Raw genomic sequence first — 19,291 nt, forward strand, 5'->3', positions numbered from 1 at the left:
TTTCCATTTTCGTTTTGTGTTTCCATTCAATTCTTTTTCATTTCAAACAAGTTTTCTTATACGTATTATACGGTACTACATACTGTACACATTGATGCATTTATAATATAATTTCTCTTACGATCGAGCATACATAATATAATACAATTTGGCACATTATCTATCTAATTACACGGAGATCAGTAAATTACATGGAGGCACTAGCGGCAATGGTATTCTCCGTCTGCAGATATGACCTCTCGTAAGAAAAATCCTGCCAATTCCTCTTAAATTGCTTGTACGCGGTCCTTTCGTAGGAGCTGACCTCCATCTTTTAGTTCTTTAAAAGAAGGAGATCAATATGAATATGTGAGTTTCATGTATATGTATTAAATTATCATAAAAGAAATTATGAATGAAAGTCAACACAATTTATGGTAATGAAGCAACATTGTGAATACTGTTTACCTACATGAATGAAATCGGCTCCACGTAGCTCACTGGTCGTTATGCGAATGTACTCGCAAATGTAGAATTCACATAAATTAGTCCCCTGTTCCCGGCTCAACCACTTTACGAGAATATAATTCCAAATATGCATAACAACGATCCTCATATTCTTTTTTGTGAATAATTCAAGAGAAACATATGTATAGACAGGTGTACACAAGTAGTTATTGTTTGAAATAAGAATCATGGTATATAGTTCACTCGATCAATAGAAATAAATAGTTTTAAATGTCTTCACCGAGAATCCTAAGGCCATGGATATTTCAAATGTAAATATTATTTAGTTTGTTATTACATTACCCTAATATTTCGCTTATGGAATACTAATGTTTCTATGTCTTTGTGTTGACTAAGTGGTGGAGCTTTACATAGATTGTTAAGGGGCCAAGAACACCAATCATGGTTAAACTTTAAGTAATATTTACAAATTTAGCATAAATAGATATCTTTAAAGAGTTTTCTAGAGTAGGGGGAAGGACAATGGCCCCCGCCCTAAGAAAGCTTCGCCACTATGAATAAGGGGGCCTTGGTGTTGTTTCACCCTAGGCCCCCCGAAATCTATGGACCGGCCATGTGTGGTACCGTGAGAGACGCGGCCTCTCCTACCTCCTCCTCCTCTTACTCGCCTTGATGACCGTGATCGCGGTGGCGCATTGCGCGACAGACATTTCTGCAGCGGACTGCACACGGTGCTTGGAGAAATCGGCCGGGGAGTTGCTGCCCAATTGCTATGGCGGCAGCTTGGCTAGACGACCGGCACCTGAGAGTCACCGTCACTACCACTTTTATGTGCTACGCCGATTCAAAAGCAGAAAGTATGCTCTCCTCCTCGGCGCGCTGCTCACATACGTCTGTTTCCTCTTGCATGAATCATAGTACACAGCTTAGCCCACGCAGAACTGGCGTCAGCCAGCAGCTCCAATAAATTGAAATTTTTGAGATATACTTTAAAAACTACACTTTCTTCTTTGTGGGAATTCAGAAAATAAGTTAGCACTGCAAAGATGCAAGTGTTTGAGAAACACTAATTTGCTATTTACTAGTTAGTTCCCAGTTAAGTCCTAGTATATTGCTAATCGTGCATATATGAGTTATAAGTTGGATTGTAGCTGATTTTTTTTCCAGTTTCAAGTGCGGCAAGCAGAGATAGAACTAAGAAAAACAATCCAAACTGTTGGACTTACTTTGTGATTTGTACTGATCATGCGAGGTTGCAATTGAGATTTGATGTTGATCATATCAGAGCCCTTGAATAAATGAGAGTGAGATTTATAAGTGCAAGCGTAGATGCTTGACTTTAGGTAAATGCAACTTCCAAATTTGAGCGATTGCACAAAATATGAGAAGTGACAACTATCCTTGAGTAAGCATAGTATGTTTTTCTCTACAAACTATAGCTATCACACAGCAACATGGCTTCAAACCTTGAGCAGATCACCGAATGAGCGATTGCCATGATATACGACTGTGGTCAAACGTAGCCCATTGGCGAGCAATGTCGTGGTGTATTTGTATTTCAACATGCTTTGCACGAGTTTCAGTGCTCAGTTCCTTTTGAGGTGTTTTTGGACAACTTTTAGTCCTCTGTTTATTAAGAGCATCCCTAACCCATCCCGTATGATTTAGAGGATAAAACGGCCGGAGTTAATTTAGAGGAGCAAATTTGCTAGTCTAAACTTAGTGATGCAGAATCGGTCCCCATAATGTTTAGAGGATTAAATTTTATTTTTTGCAAATCAAAACTTTTGAACCAAACTATGAATATTACAAACCAAAATAAGTGTAATAAATTAAATTATTCATTATTACAAACCCAAATAAATGTAATGAATTAAAGTATTGAATATTACAAACTGAACTGAATATAATAAATCAGAACGTTAGAAAGAAAATCAATGAAAACAAACACACCTGATTGTTGCGGATACGCCAGAGATGTTCATCAAGATCACCCTGTAGCTGAGTATGTGCCTCCTTATTCTCGATGTTTCAGTGCATTGCGAGGAACTGGTCGATCCTAGAAAGATCATGCTCAGGCACAACAGGGTCTCCATTTGAGATGTACCTAAAGTCATCAACCATGTCTCTCTCATCTTCGATGATCATGTTATGCAAAATGATGCAACATGCCATGATATTTCAGTTGCAAAGTGTGATTTCTTCGGGATATTGCAAAGAGGCCATGGGATTGTCTTCACAAATGCGGCCCATGGAGGGTAGATCCCGTCAGCAAGATAATAACCCTTCATGTACTGACGACCTTCGATCTGAAAGTTGCATGGAGGGGCTTCACCCTTCACAAGCCTTGAGAACAGTGGTGACCTCGACAACACAGTGAGATCATTGAGAGAGCCACACAATCTCAAGAATGCATGCCATATACATAGATCATGCGAGGCAAGCTCGTCTCAAGGATGATTGTTGCATTTTTGCAGAGTGGCCTTTGTATTGGCCTTTCTAACCAGCTGGACAATGCATACGATCAATTGAACCAAGCATCCCAGGCGGCCAGGCCATCCTCTTTCGTCGTTTTCGGCAAGAAACCTCTCGGTGTCTTCTTCACTAGGTGGCCTCAAATACCCTTGCCCGAAGATATCAATCACAGCTTTTGTAAACCTTCTCATGGCCTCCAAAACTCGTATCCTCCCCAATGCGAACATAGACATCAATGGCGTCGGCCAAACAACCATATGCAAGTACCCTCATGGCCGCCACAACCATTGCAACTAAGGAGAATTCCTGAAACTCATTTCTCCTCGCCTCCATTTCATGATGTGAGCATACACACCCTTACTTTTTTCATGAAAGTTCTTGACAACTGACAAACAATCACTAGCTATCAAAACCTTAGTTGCAAGAATGTCAGTCGCTAGGGATATGGGTTCTCTATAAGCCAATGGCGCTAGGAATATGGGTTCTCTATAAGCCAATGCCTCCAGAGTCTCCTGTTCGCTGCGACAAAGAAAGATCACCGCCGATGCCCCAAGAAAACAACCATTGGTGTCTCTTGCTACAGCCGCAATTGCGCCCTTATTCAGATTCTTTCCCAATATTGCGTCAACATTTATTTTGACCACACCAACATGTGGAGCAATCCACCATGGTGGAGCATGAGCCCGTTTCTGAACATGACCACCTTTCTTCCTCGTTTCCTCTTCGCGATCCAAATCTGTCAAGAAATTATGTTGAGAGATTTTTTTTTTGAGGGGAATTATGTTGAGAGATGCTCTATTGTCGTGGGAGTATCAGGAGAGACATTTTTTTTTCCTGGCAGGCCATTTCTACAGAACGGCCCTTACGCGAGCACTAAGTATTGTGGAGCCCACTTTTGAGGCCCAGAAAGACAGTCCAAGGTGCACAAATGCACAATACAGTAACAGTCGGCCGGAGCAGCGGGGCAGTTACTAGTAGTAGTAACTAGGGTGGGTCTAAAGCAGAATCTTGACTCCGGCCAAGACGATTCCCCGTCCCCTTCCTTCTCCCCTCTTCCGTTGCCGGTGCGTCCGCGTCCCTGTCTCCCCCTCCCCCGGCGACCGATCGGGAGGGGAGCGGAGCGGGATGGCCTCCCATCCCCCCAACCCTGCCGACGCCGGCGACCCCGCAGGTTCCGCCCCCTCCTTCTCCCTCCCTCTCTCTCTGCGCGTTTGCTTGAGTGGACAGCTGCCTCCGCGCCGCGCCTGCGCGTCGCCGTCAACCTAGGGTTCTCGCACTTCCAGTTTACTAATCGTCGTTTCTTGGTCCACCTCTTCATTTCCCGGCCATTTCGGTTCCTGTTCTGGCGTCATGATTCAGTCCTAGCTAGGGTTTTAGGACGGTACATGTAGCTGCTCCTCTTCGCAGCTTGCCGTTCCGCGCGTGTTGATGTACCCCAGACCGTAACCGGGGGGAGTTCGCTTCCTCTGATCAAAGATTTTAAGCAAGATAAGAGCATTACCTCTGATCAAGCAAGAGACGAGCACTAGTTCCATGTGAAGTGATTAAACGGTGGTTTTTCTTTCTGTTCGATTCTGCTTTGGTTGACCGGAACAGCATCGATCTGTTTTCATTTACAGCCTGCTCTGCAGAGTTCATGTACCTGAGATACCGAACTTAGGTTTGCAAGTGATCCGCTTAATTTTCGATTGGTGCTGAATCTACGCTGCATCTAGTTAAGCTTAACGCCTTGGTCAGAAGTTCAGAACTTATTGTGTTGATCCACCTATGAACTGGAACTATCTGTCTTCTCCTTGTAACTCCACGAGCTGTCTTGCAGGAAATAATGCTGAGCTGCCATCTCTGCCCTTTCATGTTGTCACAAAACCTAGTCAGCTTCCAATTGAGTTTCTCGAGCCCTCTGCTGCCAAGAGGTTGGTGATTGGATTTGACTGTGAGGGTGTTGATCTTTGCCGCCATGGTGCTCTCTGTGTCATGCAGGTAAGCTGAACTGAATCTTATTGTAACTTGTTGTGTACTTATGCGTTTCTACTGACTATTGATTTCAAGAAATTGGTTATGTGGTCTCTGTTATTACGATGCTTAGGCAAGACTTCTTTTGTTGGATTTTTCAGATTGCATTTCCTGATGCTGTTTACTTGGTCGATGCTATCGAGGGTGGAAAAGAACTAGTTGAAGCTTGCAAACCAGCACTTGAGTCAGATTATATCACCAAAGTTATTCATGACTGTAAAAGGGACAGTGAGGTGCCGAACTATGAAATTCTTAAATAATTGGTGGATTGAAAATGCCGCTTGCAAATTTTTCTCTTGACTAACTGTTAAGATTGACAACCTATTATGCTGCAGGCACTGTATTTCCAGTTCGGCATTAAATTGCACAATGTTATGGATACACAGGTAATCACTCTACATATGTCCTATAATATAGCTGCATATTTAGTTGCTACCTGTGTAAGCAAATCAGTAATTTATATCTAGTATATGAATATGTAGTGTCTGTTGTTTCTCAGTTAATTTCTTTGGAATTGAAACATTATCATGAGCTTTGGACATTAAACTAGTACATGATTCTCCACCTTCCCAGAGATGAATGTGTTAATCACTAGAACCTCCGTTCAGAAATAAGTGGCTCAACTTTGTCTGAATATGGATGTATCTACACACTGAAATGTGTCTAGATACATCCCTATCTAGACAAAACTGATGATTTTATTGTGAATGAAGCATTCAATCATCACTTCCGTGTGCAGATCGCCTATTCTCTGATAGAAGAGCAGGAAGGGAAAAAGAGAGCATATGATGTTTACATATCTTTCGTGAGCCTTCTTGCTGATCCTCGTTATTGTGGTACTTACTACACTTCACTCTATTGAATTGTTCAGTTTTATGTGATTGGGAGAGAACCATTGTACATATTATCTCTGCTTTGTTTTCTCATAGCATATAATGCTTGTTTATTTGTTGATGCCCTTTTCTTCTAAAAGGGAGTACACTTGTCGGCTCTCCTAATCCCCTTGGTGGTAGTTTACTTGTGCTGGCTTCCAAGTGCTGTAATCTTGGCATATATTCTAATGCATCCCCTTGCTGTTCTTTTCTCAGCCAAATCTGTTTTATATCGTAAAGCATTGCCTTAAGAAATATTGGGTCATTTGTTTCCCTACAAAACAATTAAAAGAAACACACCTTACTTGGGGTTGCAGCTAGTGCTTTAACCTTGACGTATATGTCTTTCAACCTAAGTCTTGTTTTAGGCTTTAGCAGAAGTTCTGCATGATATGGTTGTAACTTGTAAGGTAGTCTATAATTCTTATTTCTGGGTGGTACCATGTCTTATCTTATATAGGTTGTGTAATTAATGCCAGTGTGATGAAGCTGCAATCTGTTTGTTCACTTCAATTAGAACACATGTTTTTAGTCAATTTGTTTTATGTGTCTCTGTCTTCAATTGGTTACTTATGTAATGCGCAAATAGTTTGCAAACATGTTTGAATCTTGCATAATGTAGGTAGGATGTGTTTGCGATCCCATATTAGGTGCCCTGAATGCACATGTTTAAGAATGCTGGCCATTAATATTGCTAATGCTTGAGATACTGTTTATTATTAGTAAAATACTGCTTTTGTACCTTTGTGCTCGTTTTAATTTAGTAGCAGTGTTGACATCTTGGTTGAGCTGCCCATTATACCATATTTGATGCTTAGACACCTGGTTATATCTTCTATATTGCTTGGCAAGAACTAGTTGGCTAACAGAGACGTTCATCTGACATGCTATTTAGGCTTGTGGTAAGGTGCATTTTCTTTCAAATTCTCAAGCTGAACCCCTTCACATAATGGGTTTCAGTCAAGTGTATTGTATGGGGTACAAGATTCACTGGGTTTGTAGTGAATTCAGTAGCCATGGAACTAATGTGTTGTGGTTCCATCACTCTTGTTAACGTTGTGCCGCTTCCGTCAAACATCATGACACCCTGTCATTTAATCCTTCCACTCTCAACACCATTGAGATATTCACTAACTGTATGAAGGACTACAAGCTCCTTTTCTCTTGTGTTCTGCATTTGATTGATTGTGTGTTGTGATACTGTTATACTGTTTATGTAGGAATGCCATATCCTGAAAAGGAAGAAGTCCGTACTCTTCTAAGGCAGGTTAGCCACGTGATGAAAATTATAGGATTCCTGTTCAGATTTCCCATTGTACTGACATTATATTTTCTTGAATATAACATTTCATTCTAAATCAATGGATTTTGTAGGACCCAAACTTCTGGAAATGTAGGCCCTTGTCTGAAATGATGATTCGAGCAGCCACAGATGATGTGCGCTTCCTTCTGAATATACATGAGAAAATGATGGAGAAATTAAGCAAAGTATCTTTATGGCGTCTGGCAGTTCGAAGTGAGCTATACTGTAGGTGCTTTTGCATAAATGACAACGAGCAGGCAGATTGGCCACCACTTCCTACTATCCCAGGTCAGTGTGTTCACATGTGTTTCCCCCCTTTCTGTTCAAAACCGGGAAGCTTACTGTGTGGCCAGATCTATTTTCTATATGTATATATACCACTATATAGTGTACAAGCCATTGATATAACATAATATAGCGGTGGAGAGATGGTGAATCCAAGCATTGTCAGCCGTGGTTTCATTAGATTCTGTGTCTGCCACATCATGCTTCTAGATTTATACACCGAAATGCACATATTTTTCCACCCTGCACATATTACTTCCGTCTGGAAATAAGTGACTCAGCTTTTGATGTATCTAGACGCATTTTAGTGTGTAGATACATCCGTATCAAGATAAAGTTGAGTCCCTTATTTTCAGACGCAGGTTGGTACTAAACTCCACTCCGGAGGTCTAAGATATCCACCCTCTAGAACTCCTGAGGGCTAAGATATCCACCCTCTAGAACTTATTTTGCCATCGTAGAAGTGACAGGAGCAACCTCCGCTTCGCACAGTGTTCCTTTTCTGCTTTATCTATAGTTTTTTTTTGCATTCATATGTTTTTCACAGCTGTCGTGAGTCCTTAAATGCTCTCATGGCAATGTCCGCAACATGTTCTATATGTGAGGAAAGAAAATAAATATTACTAATGTTTTCAAAACGAAACTTAATAAACAGATGTGCCAAACACGTTTGGCTTAACTGATACATGTAGTTCTTCAGATCAATCTAAATCTGAGGCCTAATAATTGGGGTTGCTACATGGTTTAACATTATAGGTGCATTGTCTTCATATAAGCATGACTATACTAACATGTTATAGATGTCTTTGCTTTGCATTCTTTGATCCACTTAATAAAAAATTGATATTCTTTACATCAGGCTGTGTGCATCATTTTGATGCAGAGGCCAGGGTGTTCAACCTCCTTTTTGAAAAAAATCAACTCTTACAGAATTGGTAAAGCATTGTTCAGCTGTACAGAACATTTGTTCTAATTAATATCTCTCTATGCAGATGACATTGAAGCTGAAGTTCATGTTCCTGAAGTGGATATCCTTTCGCTCTTAAATGTGCCTCCTGGGAAAATGGGACGTGTTATTGGCAGAAAAGGATCATCAATAATGGCTGTGAAAGAATCTTGCAAGTAAACATCTTAAGTTTGATTCTTTATATGTCCCATGATATCTGTGCTGTGAAATCAGAATTGACGTTCTCTTGTTTATTTCACTCATATCTGCAGTGTTGAAATCCATATTGGTGGTTCAAAGGGGCCTCCAGATAGGGTAGGTTGAGCTTTATTTTCTATAGCTGATATAGTTATCACTGTATCATCATGCTCCACTGAATTTATTCAGCCTCCATGTTAAGTTGGTTGACAGCAATACCTGTAGTTTTTAGTGATATGACCTGTAGAGTATGAAAATTCTTCCCCTGTACTGATGCAGCCTCCTGGCTTAACAGCTGTAGCTACAGTTGCAGTTGTTGCCTGTTTGTTCAGTTACCAACAGGTTTTATTCGCTGTAGATTTTATCATTTTCAAGCATTGCTAAGCTTTGGGCATCATGTTGCTAACCCATTTCTGAAACGGAATTTTGTTCTTTGTTTTTTTTGTAACTTTGGAATATGGCTCTTTTAATATCACAAGCAGTACTTCACGCATATGCATGCCCCACTGCCTACTGCAATCAAATGTGACTTATCTTGAACCTGTCACGGACACGTATACCCAACTTCTGTCTAGATGATCACAGTACGGTGGTCTGATCTATGGCCTGGATTTGTATGAAAATTTTCTATTCTGTTATGTTGTCACACTATTTACATGTCGCAATCATTACCCTTAAATTATTTCCAGCTGTTTGGATATGCAAGCCAACACCTAGTGAGAAAAGAATTTCTGTTGGCACCTGCAGAAACATAGAGTCGTCTTTCTTTCTCCTGTCAATAAGCCTAAATTTAGTCACTCAATCAAATGAACATATTCCTGATATTTTTTGCTATGATATCCTCGATTTCCTTGGCTGTACTAATCCCTATTTTACGTGCGTGGTTGATGTAGGTTTTCATCATTGGACCAGTGAAGGAAGTCAGAAAGGCGGAGGCTATCCTGAGGGGCCGAATGCTGGAATTCTAGACAAACTTGTTCTGTGATATAGGATTCCGCTGCTCTATCTTGTAAAAACAAACATGATACAGAACTGCATGTGGTACTCTACCTTCTGGATCTCTGAACCTTTGACAAAATGAAATAAGAGTTGAAGGCAGCTCCTGCATCTCGATATTCATTATCTGCCAAGGTTTCCCAACCTGCAGTAGTGGGTTTTGGTCTCATGATGCGAAATGCTTGGTTCTTTCTTTGGCTTGTGCCAGGTGGTATATTAGAATGTATACCTGTGATTGATCTAATCTGGTGCCTGCCCATTTATCGTTACCTGGTCCAGTAGGGGGACGGGCAGAAGGAAGGTGGTGTGTCCTACTACCACCACCGTTAGGTCTGTTGCAAGAGATTGAGTTTGGAGATTTTGCCTTGAATGCTGATGGCAACACAGCGTCCGGGAGCAAAACTAGCTGAATTGAAGCGTGGGAGGTTCGTCCAGCGCCCACAGATGATCCATCAGCAGGATGGAAGCGTAAATTCAGACTCGGCAACAAATCGGATGGACCCCAGGCACGGCGATGGATGTGCCCTCTTCAGTCTCCAGGACCACCTCTTGTTAATTTCACTGTGCCCCTCGTGTGCTACTGCTATCAGTCGCCTCGTATCACTGTTGCCTACTCGTAGTCGTAGCAGTGTTCGTGTTTCGCTCCTCCTCAGCCTCCTCCTGGTTCTATCGCTTTCCTTCGAGTTTTCTCTCTTTCGGCTGATCGATGCATTGTCTTCTTTCGGCGTGTTACTCGTTGGAATGGTTTACTTATGGGGTTGCAAAAGCATAAGCACAGATCATAAGAAAAATGCGACGTGTACCGTTCGCTGTACGCGAGGATCTACAGCAGCACCAGGGAAGGTTGACGAATGCTGTCGGGATATATGCTGTTCACAATCCATGGCCGGCAAGTCATAGAGAATTTTCCAATTCTGCGTCTGATCCTAGGATGGACGTCGCCGCACTTACCGGGGGCGAGAGCTGCGGCGGAGGCGGGTTAGACGATCGGGATCGGTCACCGGCCCCACGAGAGCGTGCAGGACGGCGACGGCGGCCCTGGACGCGTACGCGGAGACCGAAAACGACGGAGAGCCAGGCGCTGGCGCGTAGCGGCGGCGGATCGGTATCCCCGGCGGTGGCCCAGGTGTGTGTGCGGCCATGTGGGTCGTCCGTCATACGCTTGTGTATAACTCGCATGCCGCCGAGCGGCCGACGGCCACGCGATGGCTACGGCGCCGCTTCGGTGGACGGTGGTCCAGCCCAGCCCCGGAAAATGACGCCGCCCCGCTCCGCTCCGCCGATTCGAAACGGTTCCATGTCTCTTGCCGGCCGGAGCACGGAGGAGGCCCGATTTATCAGCTCGCTGGACATGGCATGCGCTCACTGTGTGTTTTTTTTTCCAAGCGACCCACCCAGAGGGGATCGATTTTCATTACCTTTTGGATAACGAAAATACAAGTCAGAGTTTCTTGTTCAAACTAAACGAAAAGAGAAACAAAGCTGAGCCTATCCAAACCAAACGACTATATACAGACTCCAGGAGCAACTACTGGAGAACATCAGTCTCACAGGAATGCAAGCCAGCAGACACAAAACACAAGTTTTTACAGCTACCAAAAGCTGACAGCCTATCCCAGGAGGCCAAGAACCAACGACACCCACAACAAAAGCCTGAAGCACAACTAGTTTTAACCGCAACTGAACAGCACTTCTAATCATCCAAATTGCCCGCGTCATCATCTTCTTTGTCTCCATCCACATCCATATCATCATCTTGTCGATTCATCAGGCGAGGAACATTGCTCACATCATTATCTCCACTCCTTCTATTCACCGTCCCAGCAGCCAGAGAAAGGAGAGCATCGGCGCCACGATTCAGCTGTGCAGCTTCCTCTGCAGAGTGAGCACCTGCCCAGTATTTCATAAACACCACAGCATGATATATTAGATCAACAGGATTTTTTGGATAAATTTTCTCAAAACAAGCCTTATTACGCGCTTTCCATATAGCCCAGCAAATAGCTGCCAGGCCAGCAATTTGAACATTGCGGCTAGCATTGGAATGAATTGGCATCCACCAAAAGTATTGTGCAAAGGACCCAGGTCGATTGTGGGCTCCAACAGCTGTCCCCACCATGCTCCACAGGAATTTTGCTGCAGTACAAGTAAAGAAGAGGTGTAGGATAGATTCATGTGTAAAACAGAACAAACACGATGGATTGCCTGTCCAGTTCCTTTTCAAAAGGTTATCTTTAGTTGCTATGGCATTGTGCCAAATGAGCCATAACCAGATTTTTATTTTCGAGAGGGATTTTACTTTTCCAGAGATGCTTGAAGGATCTGTCTATGCCATTGCTGCAGAGTTTCTTGTATACACTTTTGACAGAAAATTGACCATTTTTTGTCCATTTCCAGCTGGGTCTGTCATGTATATCAGACAGGTTAATCTGCTGCAGAATACTGACAAGGCCACACCAAATTTCCATCAACCCAGCAGGTAGCCATCGTCTAAAAGAGAGTCTCCAGCCCATAGTCGAAGCGAGCTGCCACTGTGATTTTCTCGCTCATTACAAATATCAAACAGCTTCAGGAATTTGTCTTTCAGGGGAGTATGACCACACCATGCATCACCCCAGAAGCTGGTCCTACATCCATTTCCAACAATCATCCTCCTTCCACAAAGGTAGATCTCTCTGATATAAAGCATGTCTGACCACAGGGGAGAGTCACCTTTCTTGTGTTTGGTGAAATAGATGCCAGTATTTCCCAGATATTTTTTCCTCATGAAATCTTGCCAAGGTCCTTCATCCTTTTCCAATTTCCACCACCATTTGCACATCAAGCTAATATTGAATTTGTATAAATCTTTCACTCCCAGACCTCCTTTACACCTGGGTTTGCAAATCCATCTCCACTTGACAAAGTGATACTTCTTCTTGTCTGCAGCTCCAGCCCAAAAGAAAGTCCTTATTGGCCTTGAGATATTTTCAATATTGGTTTTGTGTAATAACCTCATGGACATCTGATAAACAGCAATGTTGGATAAACATGCATCAATCTTGATTAATCTTCCACCAATAGACAAAGTGCTACCCATCCAACCTCCCATGCATTTCTTCACCTTATCTTCTATGAACTGTAACTCTGCAATCGACGACCTCCCGGCAGCGACAGGGTACCCAGATACTTGATAGGCCATTTTCCCTTCTGACAATTGAACAAATCCACATAATCTTGTAACTTGTCAGGATCATCAAGCACCATCATGATTTCACTTTTATCAAAGTTAATTTTCAGACCAGACATTACTTCAAAAATGTATAAAAGCAGCTTCAAGTTTCTGGCTCCACCAAGGTCATCTTGGATCAGCAAAATGGTATCATCTGCATATTGCAAAATGGCAATGCCATGCTCCACCAAATTCTCAGCCAAACCTTTAAACAAGCCATTTTTCTGTGCATTCTCAATCATTTTAGACAAACCATTAGCTGCCATGTTAAACAAAAAGGGAGCAAAAGGATCCCCTTGTCTAACCCCTTTGAAACCGCCAAAATAAGGGCCCAAGCACATCATTGATTTTAACACTAAGAGTCCCTTTAGATATTGCTTCTTTGATCCATATAATCCACTTGTCATCGAAGCCTTTTTGTCCGCAACGATCCGATAAGAAATTCCAATTTACTTTGTCATATGCTTTCTCAAAATCAATTTTCAGCACTACCCCCGAGTTTTCTTGTACTTAGATTCTCTCAGAATTTCCTGTAGCAGCATCACCCCATCTGTGATATATCTTCCTCTAATAAAAGCATTCTGACAAGGATGGATAAGCTTCCCCATTAATGGTTCTACTCTGGCAGTCATGGTTTTGGTGAAAATCTTAAACAGCACTTGCAGTAAGCAAATAGGTCTGTATTTCTGAATGATATCTGCATCCTCTCCTTTTGGGATAAGAGTAATAATCCCATAATTAATTCTCTCCAGCCCAAAAGCATGCTTATGAAAATCATTGAACATCTGCAACAAATCTGATTTGATAATACTCCAGCAGTGTTGATAGAATTCCACAGGAATTCCATCAGGGCCAGCAGCTTTGTTTTTTTCCATTTGGCAAATAGAATCATATATCTCTTGTTCAGAGAAACTTTTATCAAGGCTAATTCTATCTTCTTCACTCAACTTTTCATTTTCATCCCAGATATCATCTCTCAATCTGACCCCAGTATCATGTACTGGTCCAAAAAGATTTTTGTAAAAGTTGGTAGCATGTTCTAAGAGAGCAGGGGTCCCTTGTATATTTTCAGACCCTTTTTTCAAGGAAAACATTGTCCTTTTTCTTTTATTGCCATTTGCAATTCTGTGAAAGTAACTGGTATTATTATCTCCATTCAGCAACCACTGTTCCTTTGATCTTTGTTGCCAAAAAGCCTCTTCTTTTTCCAGCAACTGCAGAAGTTCCTCCTGAATATGTATCTTTCTACAAGCTTGTTCAAAAGAAAGATTATCTTGCTCCTCCAACTCTTCCAAGGTGGCTAGTTCCAAATGCAAATCATGCTTTTTCCTCTTATCTCTTCCTCTAATATTTGCACCCCAACCTTTCAACTCACTTTTGATTTTCTTTAGCTTTATCTGTACTTTTTCCAAGGAATTACAGGCTCGATCGGTCTGTCTCCAACTTCTTTCCACTCTAAACATGAAATCTTCCTCTGTCAGCCAACTTTTCTCAAACCTGAAAGCTTTTTTCTTCAATTCTCTACCCTCCATGGTATCCACAATAATGGGATTGTGATCAGAGACATCTCTGGAAATTTTATGAACAGTTGCCAATGGGAAAATGTCTTCCCAATCTGAAGTCCTCAAAAATCTATCAAGCTTTTCCGAGTAGGGTTGATCTGATTATTTGACCATGTGTATTGGCCTCCAGACATATCAATCTCCCTAAGATCATGAGCATTAATAATTGCATTAAACAAACTAGACCATTTATTCCTTCTCATCCCTTTATTTTTCTCAAAGGAGAATCTCAGAATATTAAAGTCACCTCCAATCAACATGGGCTTACTTTGATTACTCGCAAACACCGACCAATTCAGACAGGAACATTTCTTTATCATCCTCCTGTGCAGCCCCATATACAAACACTAAATCCCACTTACTCTGGATTTTCAAATCCTGCAGAGTCACCTTGATGAAAAACCTACCCATAACAGTATCAAGCACATCAAATCTGCTTTTACTGAAACCACCAAGAATGCCACCAGTTCTACCCACAGAAGGAATCCACCTCCATGAAAATTGATTCACAGGATCAATTTTCCTGAAGAAGGCCTGAGAATAATCTTTCTTAATAGTTTCCTGCAAGCCAATAAAGTCTAACTGCTGCTCTCTAATAAAATCAGCCAAGAAGACACTCATCCCTTTCTTCCCCACACCTCTGCAATTCATACTGGCACCAATCATAGATATTTTGGATTTTTTCTTCTAACTCTGGGTCCAGTCATTATGCCACACTCAGGGTGACTATCAATGACTTTCCCCTGGGCAGCACCAAAGCCAGACTGTGCCCCCAAAGACCTTGTCTTGTATCTTTTACTCTCCATAGATCTTTGAATTTTCTTTGCAGATTTCAGCTTTTTCCTGGTCCTCCTGGATATAACAGGAGTAAATTCTTCTTCCTCCTCATCTTCTTCACCAAAACCCAGCAACAACACCTGATTGGGCTCACCGAGTCCGCATGTCTTCTTGTTCATTTTGCAACACTTGTGATTTACATTTCAAGTTATGCCTAGCTATCTCAAGATCTTTTATGTGATTGATATTTTCAAGTGTAAATGTACTAGGATCAACACCCATTTCAAGAGCTCTAGAGCAAATATCTTCATCATCTAAAATAGCAAAGGAATTAAAGGAATCAAGGTTTGTACCTGAGGTATCCCTTGTCTGATGTGTCCTGGTGCCATCCACCACCCTGGATGTGGCCTGAGGATGCCCAGCATTTCTTGAGCTTGCCCTTGTAGGTTGCATAGGATTCATAATATTGGACTCCATGTTCCTACCTTCACCACCAGAAGTTACCTGCACTTCCTCCTGAGTTAATCCTTCCTGCATATCCTCCTGGAAATTTTCAGCTTCAGGCTGAGGGCCCTCCATAGGGATGACTACAGCTGTGTGTTCATGCTCTAAGGATGGGGCACCTAGAGCAAGGATTGCCCCCTGAATAAACCCACCAGCATTTTCCTCCTCCTGCAGCTCTTCTTCATTATCAGTACCATCATAATCAACCATGTCAATCAAACCATCATCAGCATTTTCCTGGACAGGCTGTACTTGCTCTTCAATAATTGGTTCCATCATTTTCTGATACTTTTTCTGATGGGTGAACTGTTTGTCACTCCCACTCTTAACCAATTTACTCAGGAAGTCTTTAAAACTGGCATCATTGGACATTGATGGTAAGCCAGTCTCTTCACACAATTTTTCTGGAGCCAGGGCAGCAACAACGCTTCTATGAACTTCCAACAGGGGAGCCTGAATGTTGTTATGAGCACTATTCTCCATGATTCTGATTTCAGTAGAAGAGGATCCAGGATTGACAGCAGGGATCCCATGTGGATCCATAATATTTTGAATTCTTGTAGCAAAAGAGTCAGAGACAGTGTCAGACAGACTAGAGGCACTTACCACCACCTCTTTACCTTTCTGAGGGCCACCTTGAAGAGCATTTTGATTAGAACTCTGAGTATGTCCACCTCTGGTTTCATTCTCCCTTATTTCAGTAATTTCAGTCCCACCCCTTGCAGTATTTGCATTGCCATCATTGTTGGTCCTCTGTCTTTTTGGAGAGTTCTGCACTGTATCATCATTTGTATTCTCCACAGCAGAAGCATAATATGTTGCAGGATTCGTGTTAGGATCAATCACCTCCCTAGTAAACTGAAACTCATAAAATCCCTTCTTGATAGAGCCAATTCTGGAACTTGGTACCAGTGCAGGATCCTGACAGCCAATTTTAGCTCTGATGTAAGCAAAGTTCCTGAGATGATTCATATCCAGAGCCAAAGGCAACCCAGCCATACTTGCAACATAGTAAGCAGTGGACTTATTTCTGTACTTCAAAGGAATTCCCTTTATTCTAAACCAAGCCTCTTCCATCACAGCAAACGGTTCAATGTCTCCAGCCCATTTCTCAATCTTGATAATTGTATCGGGGACAGTTTTCATGAAGAATTTGCCAAAATGGGACAATTCTTCAATGCACTTGGCATTAGGGAATCTAGTAATGTACTGGTTTTCAGCAGCAACCTTGACATAAAACCTCCATTTGTAACCCATGGAATCAGACCACACCTGAAACTCATGCTCCATATCTCTGAAGGTAGCTTCACCCCTAACCACAGTTATCTGTGCATAATTCAGCAGTTCAAGAGATTGTACTTCTGCTTCCACATCAGGAATTACATAAAAACCTTGACCAAAGTCTGGGCTACCATAATAAGGTGCTTTGTATTCCCAGGGGTCCCTGTCCTGACAGATGCTAACATGGTGATTTTTTCCACGAGTTCAAACACCCAACGGCAAACTCAGCCCTACAGTTCTGAAAAGGGAGAGTAGCAGGAACGACATTTCTATTACCTGTCGCCACCGATGGCAGTACAGAGGACCCCATCGGCGCAGCAGTAATAGTATTTGGTACAGCAGTGGAGCTAGGAGCAGATCTACCAGAACTAGGACCAGGAGGATCAACAGGTCTAGTTGGGATTGCAGTACTTACCATTGTGGTCTGATGTGGAACTGAGGAAGATGGTGCAGTGGCGAAGGAATTCGAAGAAGAATCAGCCCGTGTTCCTGCCATCTCTTGCCTGTGAGCCCAACGATCTCTGTTGGAGTTGGTCTGATCTTCCTTACGTTGTCTCTCTCGCAAGTGCCCGATCTCTTGCCGCCTTCTCCGTGATGCGTAGAGTCTCCGCACGACGGCGGTCTTCCTCCGGACGCCGTTCTTCACCGCGGCGACGGTCTTCCGATTGGCGTCTCAGCTCTGATTCTCTATACCGCTCCTCATCCCGCCTCCGATCTTCCTCTCTTCTTCTATCTTCTTCCCACCTTCTCTCATCTTCACGCCTCTCTTCTGCAGATCTGAATCTGTTGTTGTAGGGGGCTCTCTGATACCCCCGCGGCGGAGATCTACGGAAAGGACGGCGATCCATTCCCCCCACCAGGACTTGAGCAAAAGATCTGCGATCTCCCGATCTCACTCCTTGCCAGATTTGCGGGGACGAGATCGGCGGAGCCGAAGATCTGGGAGGCTGTGGATCTCTCACGAAAACAACGCCACACACCTCCCTCGATCTAGGGTTTGCAAATGGATTGTATGTGGAGAGCCTCCGGATGCCTTGGCCTAAGGACTGCGGCGGTGGGCTATTGTGAACAGTATTGGGCTGCAACCCCAAACCCAACTGCTGAACGGACCTTCCCGCCATGGATCTGGGCTGTGGTGATTGTCCAGAATCAACCGAAGAAAACGTCTCCTCCACATGTACACAGGACAGTGAAGGAAGCGCATCTGGAAACTGCGCCACCGCTGTAACCCGACGAACAATCACCTCAGGACCAACCACAATCAGCAGATCCTCAGATTTCAGGTGAACTCCATTGCCAATCCATCTCGAACAGGTGATTCTCCCAAATTCTACCTCCGAATCATCCAAAAGCTCGAGATGATCATCTCCCGAAGTCTGGATGAAGCCCCCGCGACGGGCACCGTGCCTGATGAAGATGGCTTTCCACTTCCTCCGCGCGGCCTGCCTTGATGCACGCGGTGTGTGGTGGAGATCGCCGGCGGTCAGCGATCGATGCCAGAAATCTCCGGTGTTCGACGGCCGTCGCCAGAAATCGCCAGCGTGTCGCCTACGGAACGCCATCCACTTTTGTAAGAGAAGAGAGTCGATTGCGCTCACTGTGTGTGTTGCTCAACTGTGGAGTAAGCCGCCTCCGCGCAGGTCGAAAATGCATCACGGCGACGTGTGAATCTTTCAGCGACGTAAATCTGGCATAAATATGCCTTTTGGATGCGTCTCCGCGGACGCGCAAAATGTCCGCTCGCGTCTGTTGGAAGTTTCGTCGGCCGACTGGCAGCGATCCAGACTCGATGTGTCTTCTCAGGCGCATCGGTACTGGCGCCGAGGCGTCGCTTCGGCAGTCTGCGGCCGCGTAATGGCATGCCTCGCGTGGCACCGTCACCTACCTTTGCGCACGAAGTAATGGCGATACCACGCGTGCCACAGCCGTCGCCTGCCTCCGACCTATATAAACAGCCTCCCACACTGAACCCTAGGCGCCGCACAATCTCCACCGTAGCGCCCGCTCAACCTCCACCTTGGCCACCATGAGCAACGCCGGCCGCGGCCAGGCTGCTGCGCCTCCACCTCCACCGCCACCTCCGACTCCACCTCCCCCGGCCTCGAGTTCCGACGAGGAGTTCGACGATGATGACAACACCGACGACCTCCTCGACCCGGTCAGGGATGCCAAGTTCCTGGCTGACGCGGAGAAGGAAGCAGAGGAGGAGCGGGCGGCCCACGCGGCGTTCAACATCGAGATGGAACGACGCAGGGTGGCGGCCGCTGCAGAGGACGATGACTCCGACATCTAATGGTCTTCTGATGACCCTGATGCGCCTACCCCGGAGGAGAAAGCGGCGGAGCAGAGAGCGTTAGTCGACTCCTTCGAGACGCTCAAAAAGGTCGACGATGCCGCGAATGAGACGCTGCAATGGTGCCT

General features: G+C 43.8%; 1 protein-coding gene across 1 annotated transcript; it reads left to right on the forward strand.

The window, feature by feature from the left end:
- Nucleotides 1–3,951: 3,951 nt before the first annotated feature.
- On the forward strand, nucleotides 3,952–9,637 carry LOC124660991 (egalitarian protein homolog). Its single transcript, XM_047198846.1, has 10 exons — nucleotides 3,952–4,093; nucleotides 4,742–4,902; nucleotides 5,037–5,168; nucleotides 5,271–5,321; nucleotides 5,675–5,771; nucleotides 7,028–7,074; nucleotides 7,182–7,398; nucleotides 8,388–8,517; nucleotides 8,614–8,656; nucleotides 9,433–9,637. The coding sequence occupies exons 1-10, from the start codon at nucleotides 4,048–4,050 to the stop codon at nucleotides 9,505–9,507; spliced, it is 999 nt and encodes a 332-aa protein (XP_047054802.1). The 5' UTR covers nucleotides 3,952–4,047; the 3' UTR covers nucleotides 9,508–9,637.
- Nucleotides 9,638–19,291: the final 9,654 nt, after the last annotated feature.

The sequence above is a fragment of the Lolium rigidum genome, chromosome 6 (assembly GCF_022539505.1).
Source record: "Lolium rigidum isolate FL_2022 chromosome 6, APGP_CSIRO_Lrig_0.1, whole genome shotgun sequence".
NCBI classification, from domain to species: domain Eukaryota; kingdom Viridiplantae; phylum Streptophyta; class Magnoliopsida; order Poales; family Poaceae; genus Lolium; species Lolium rigidum.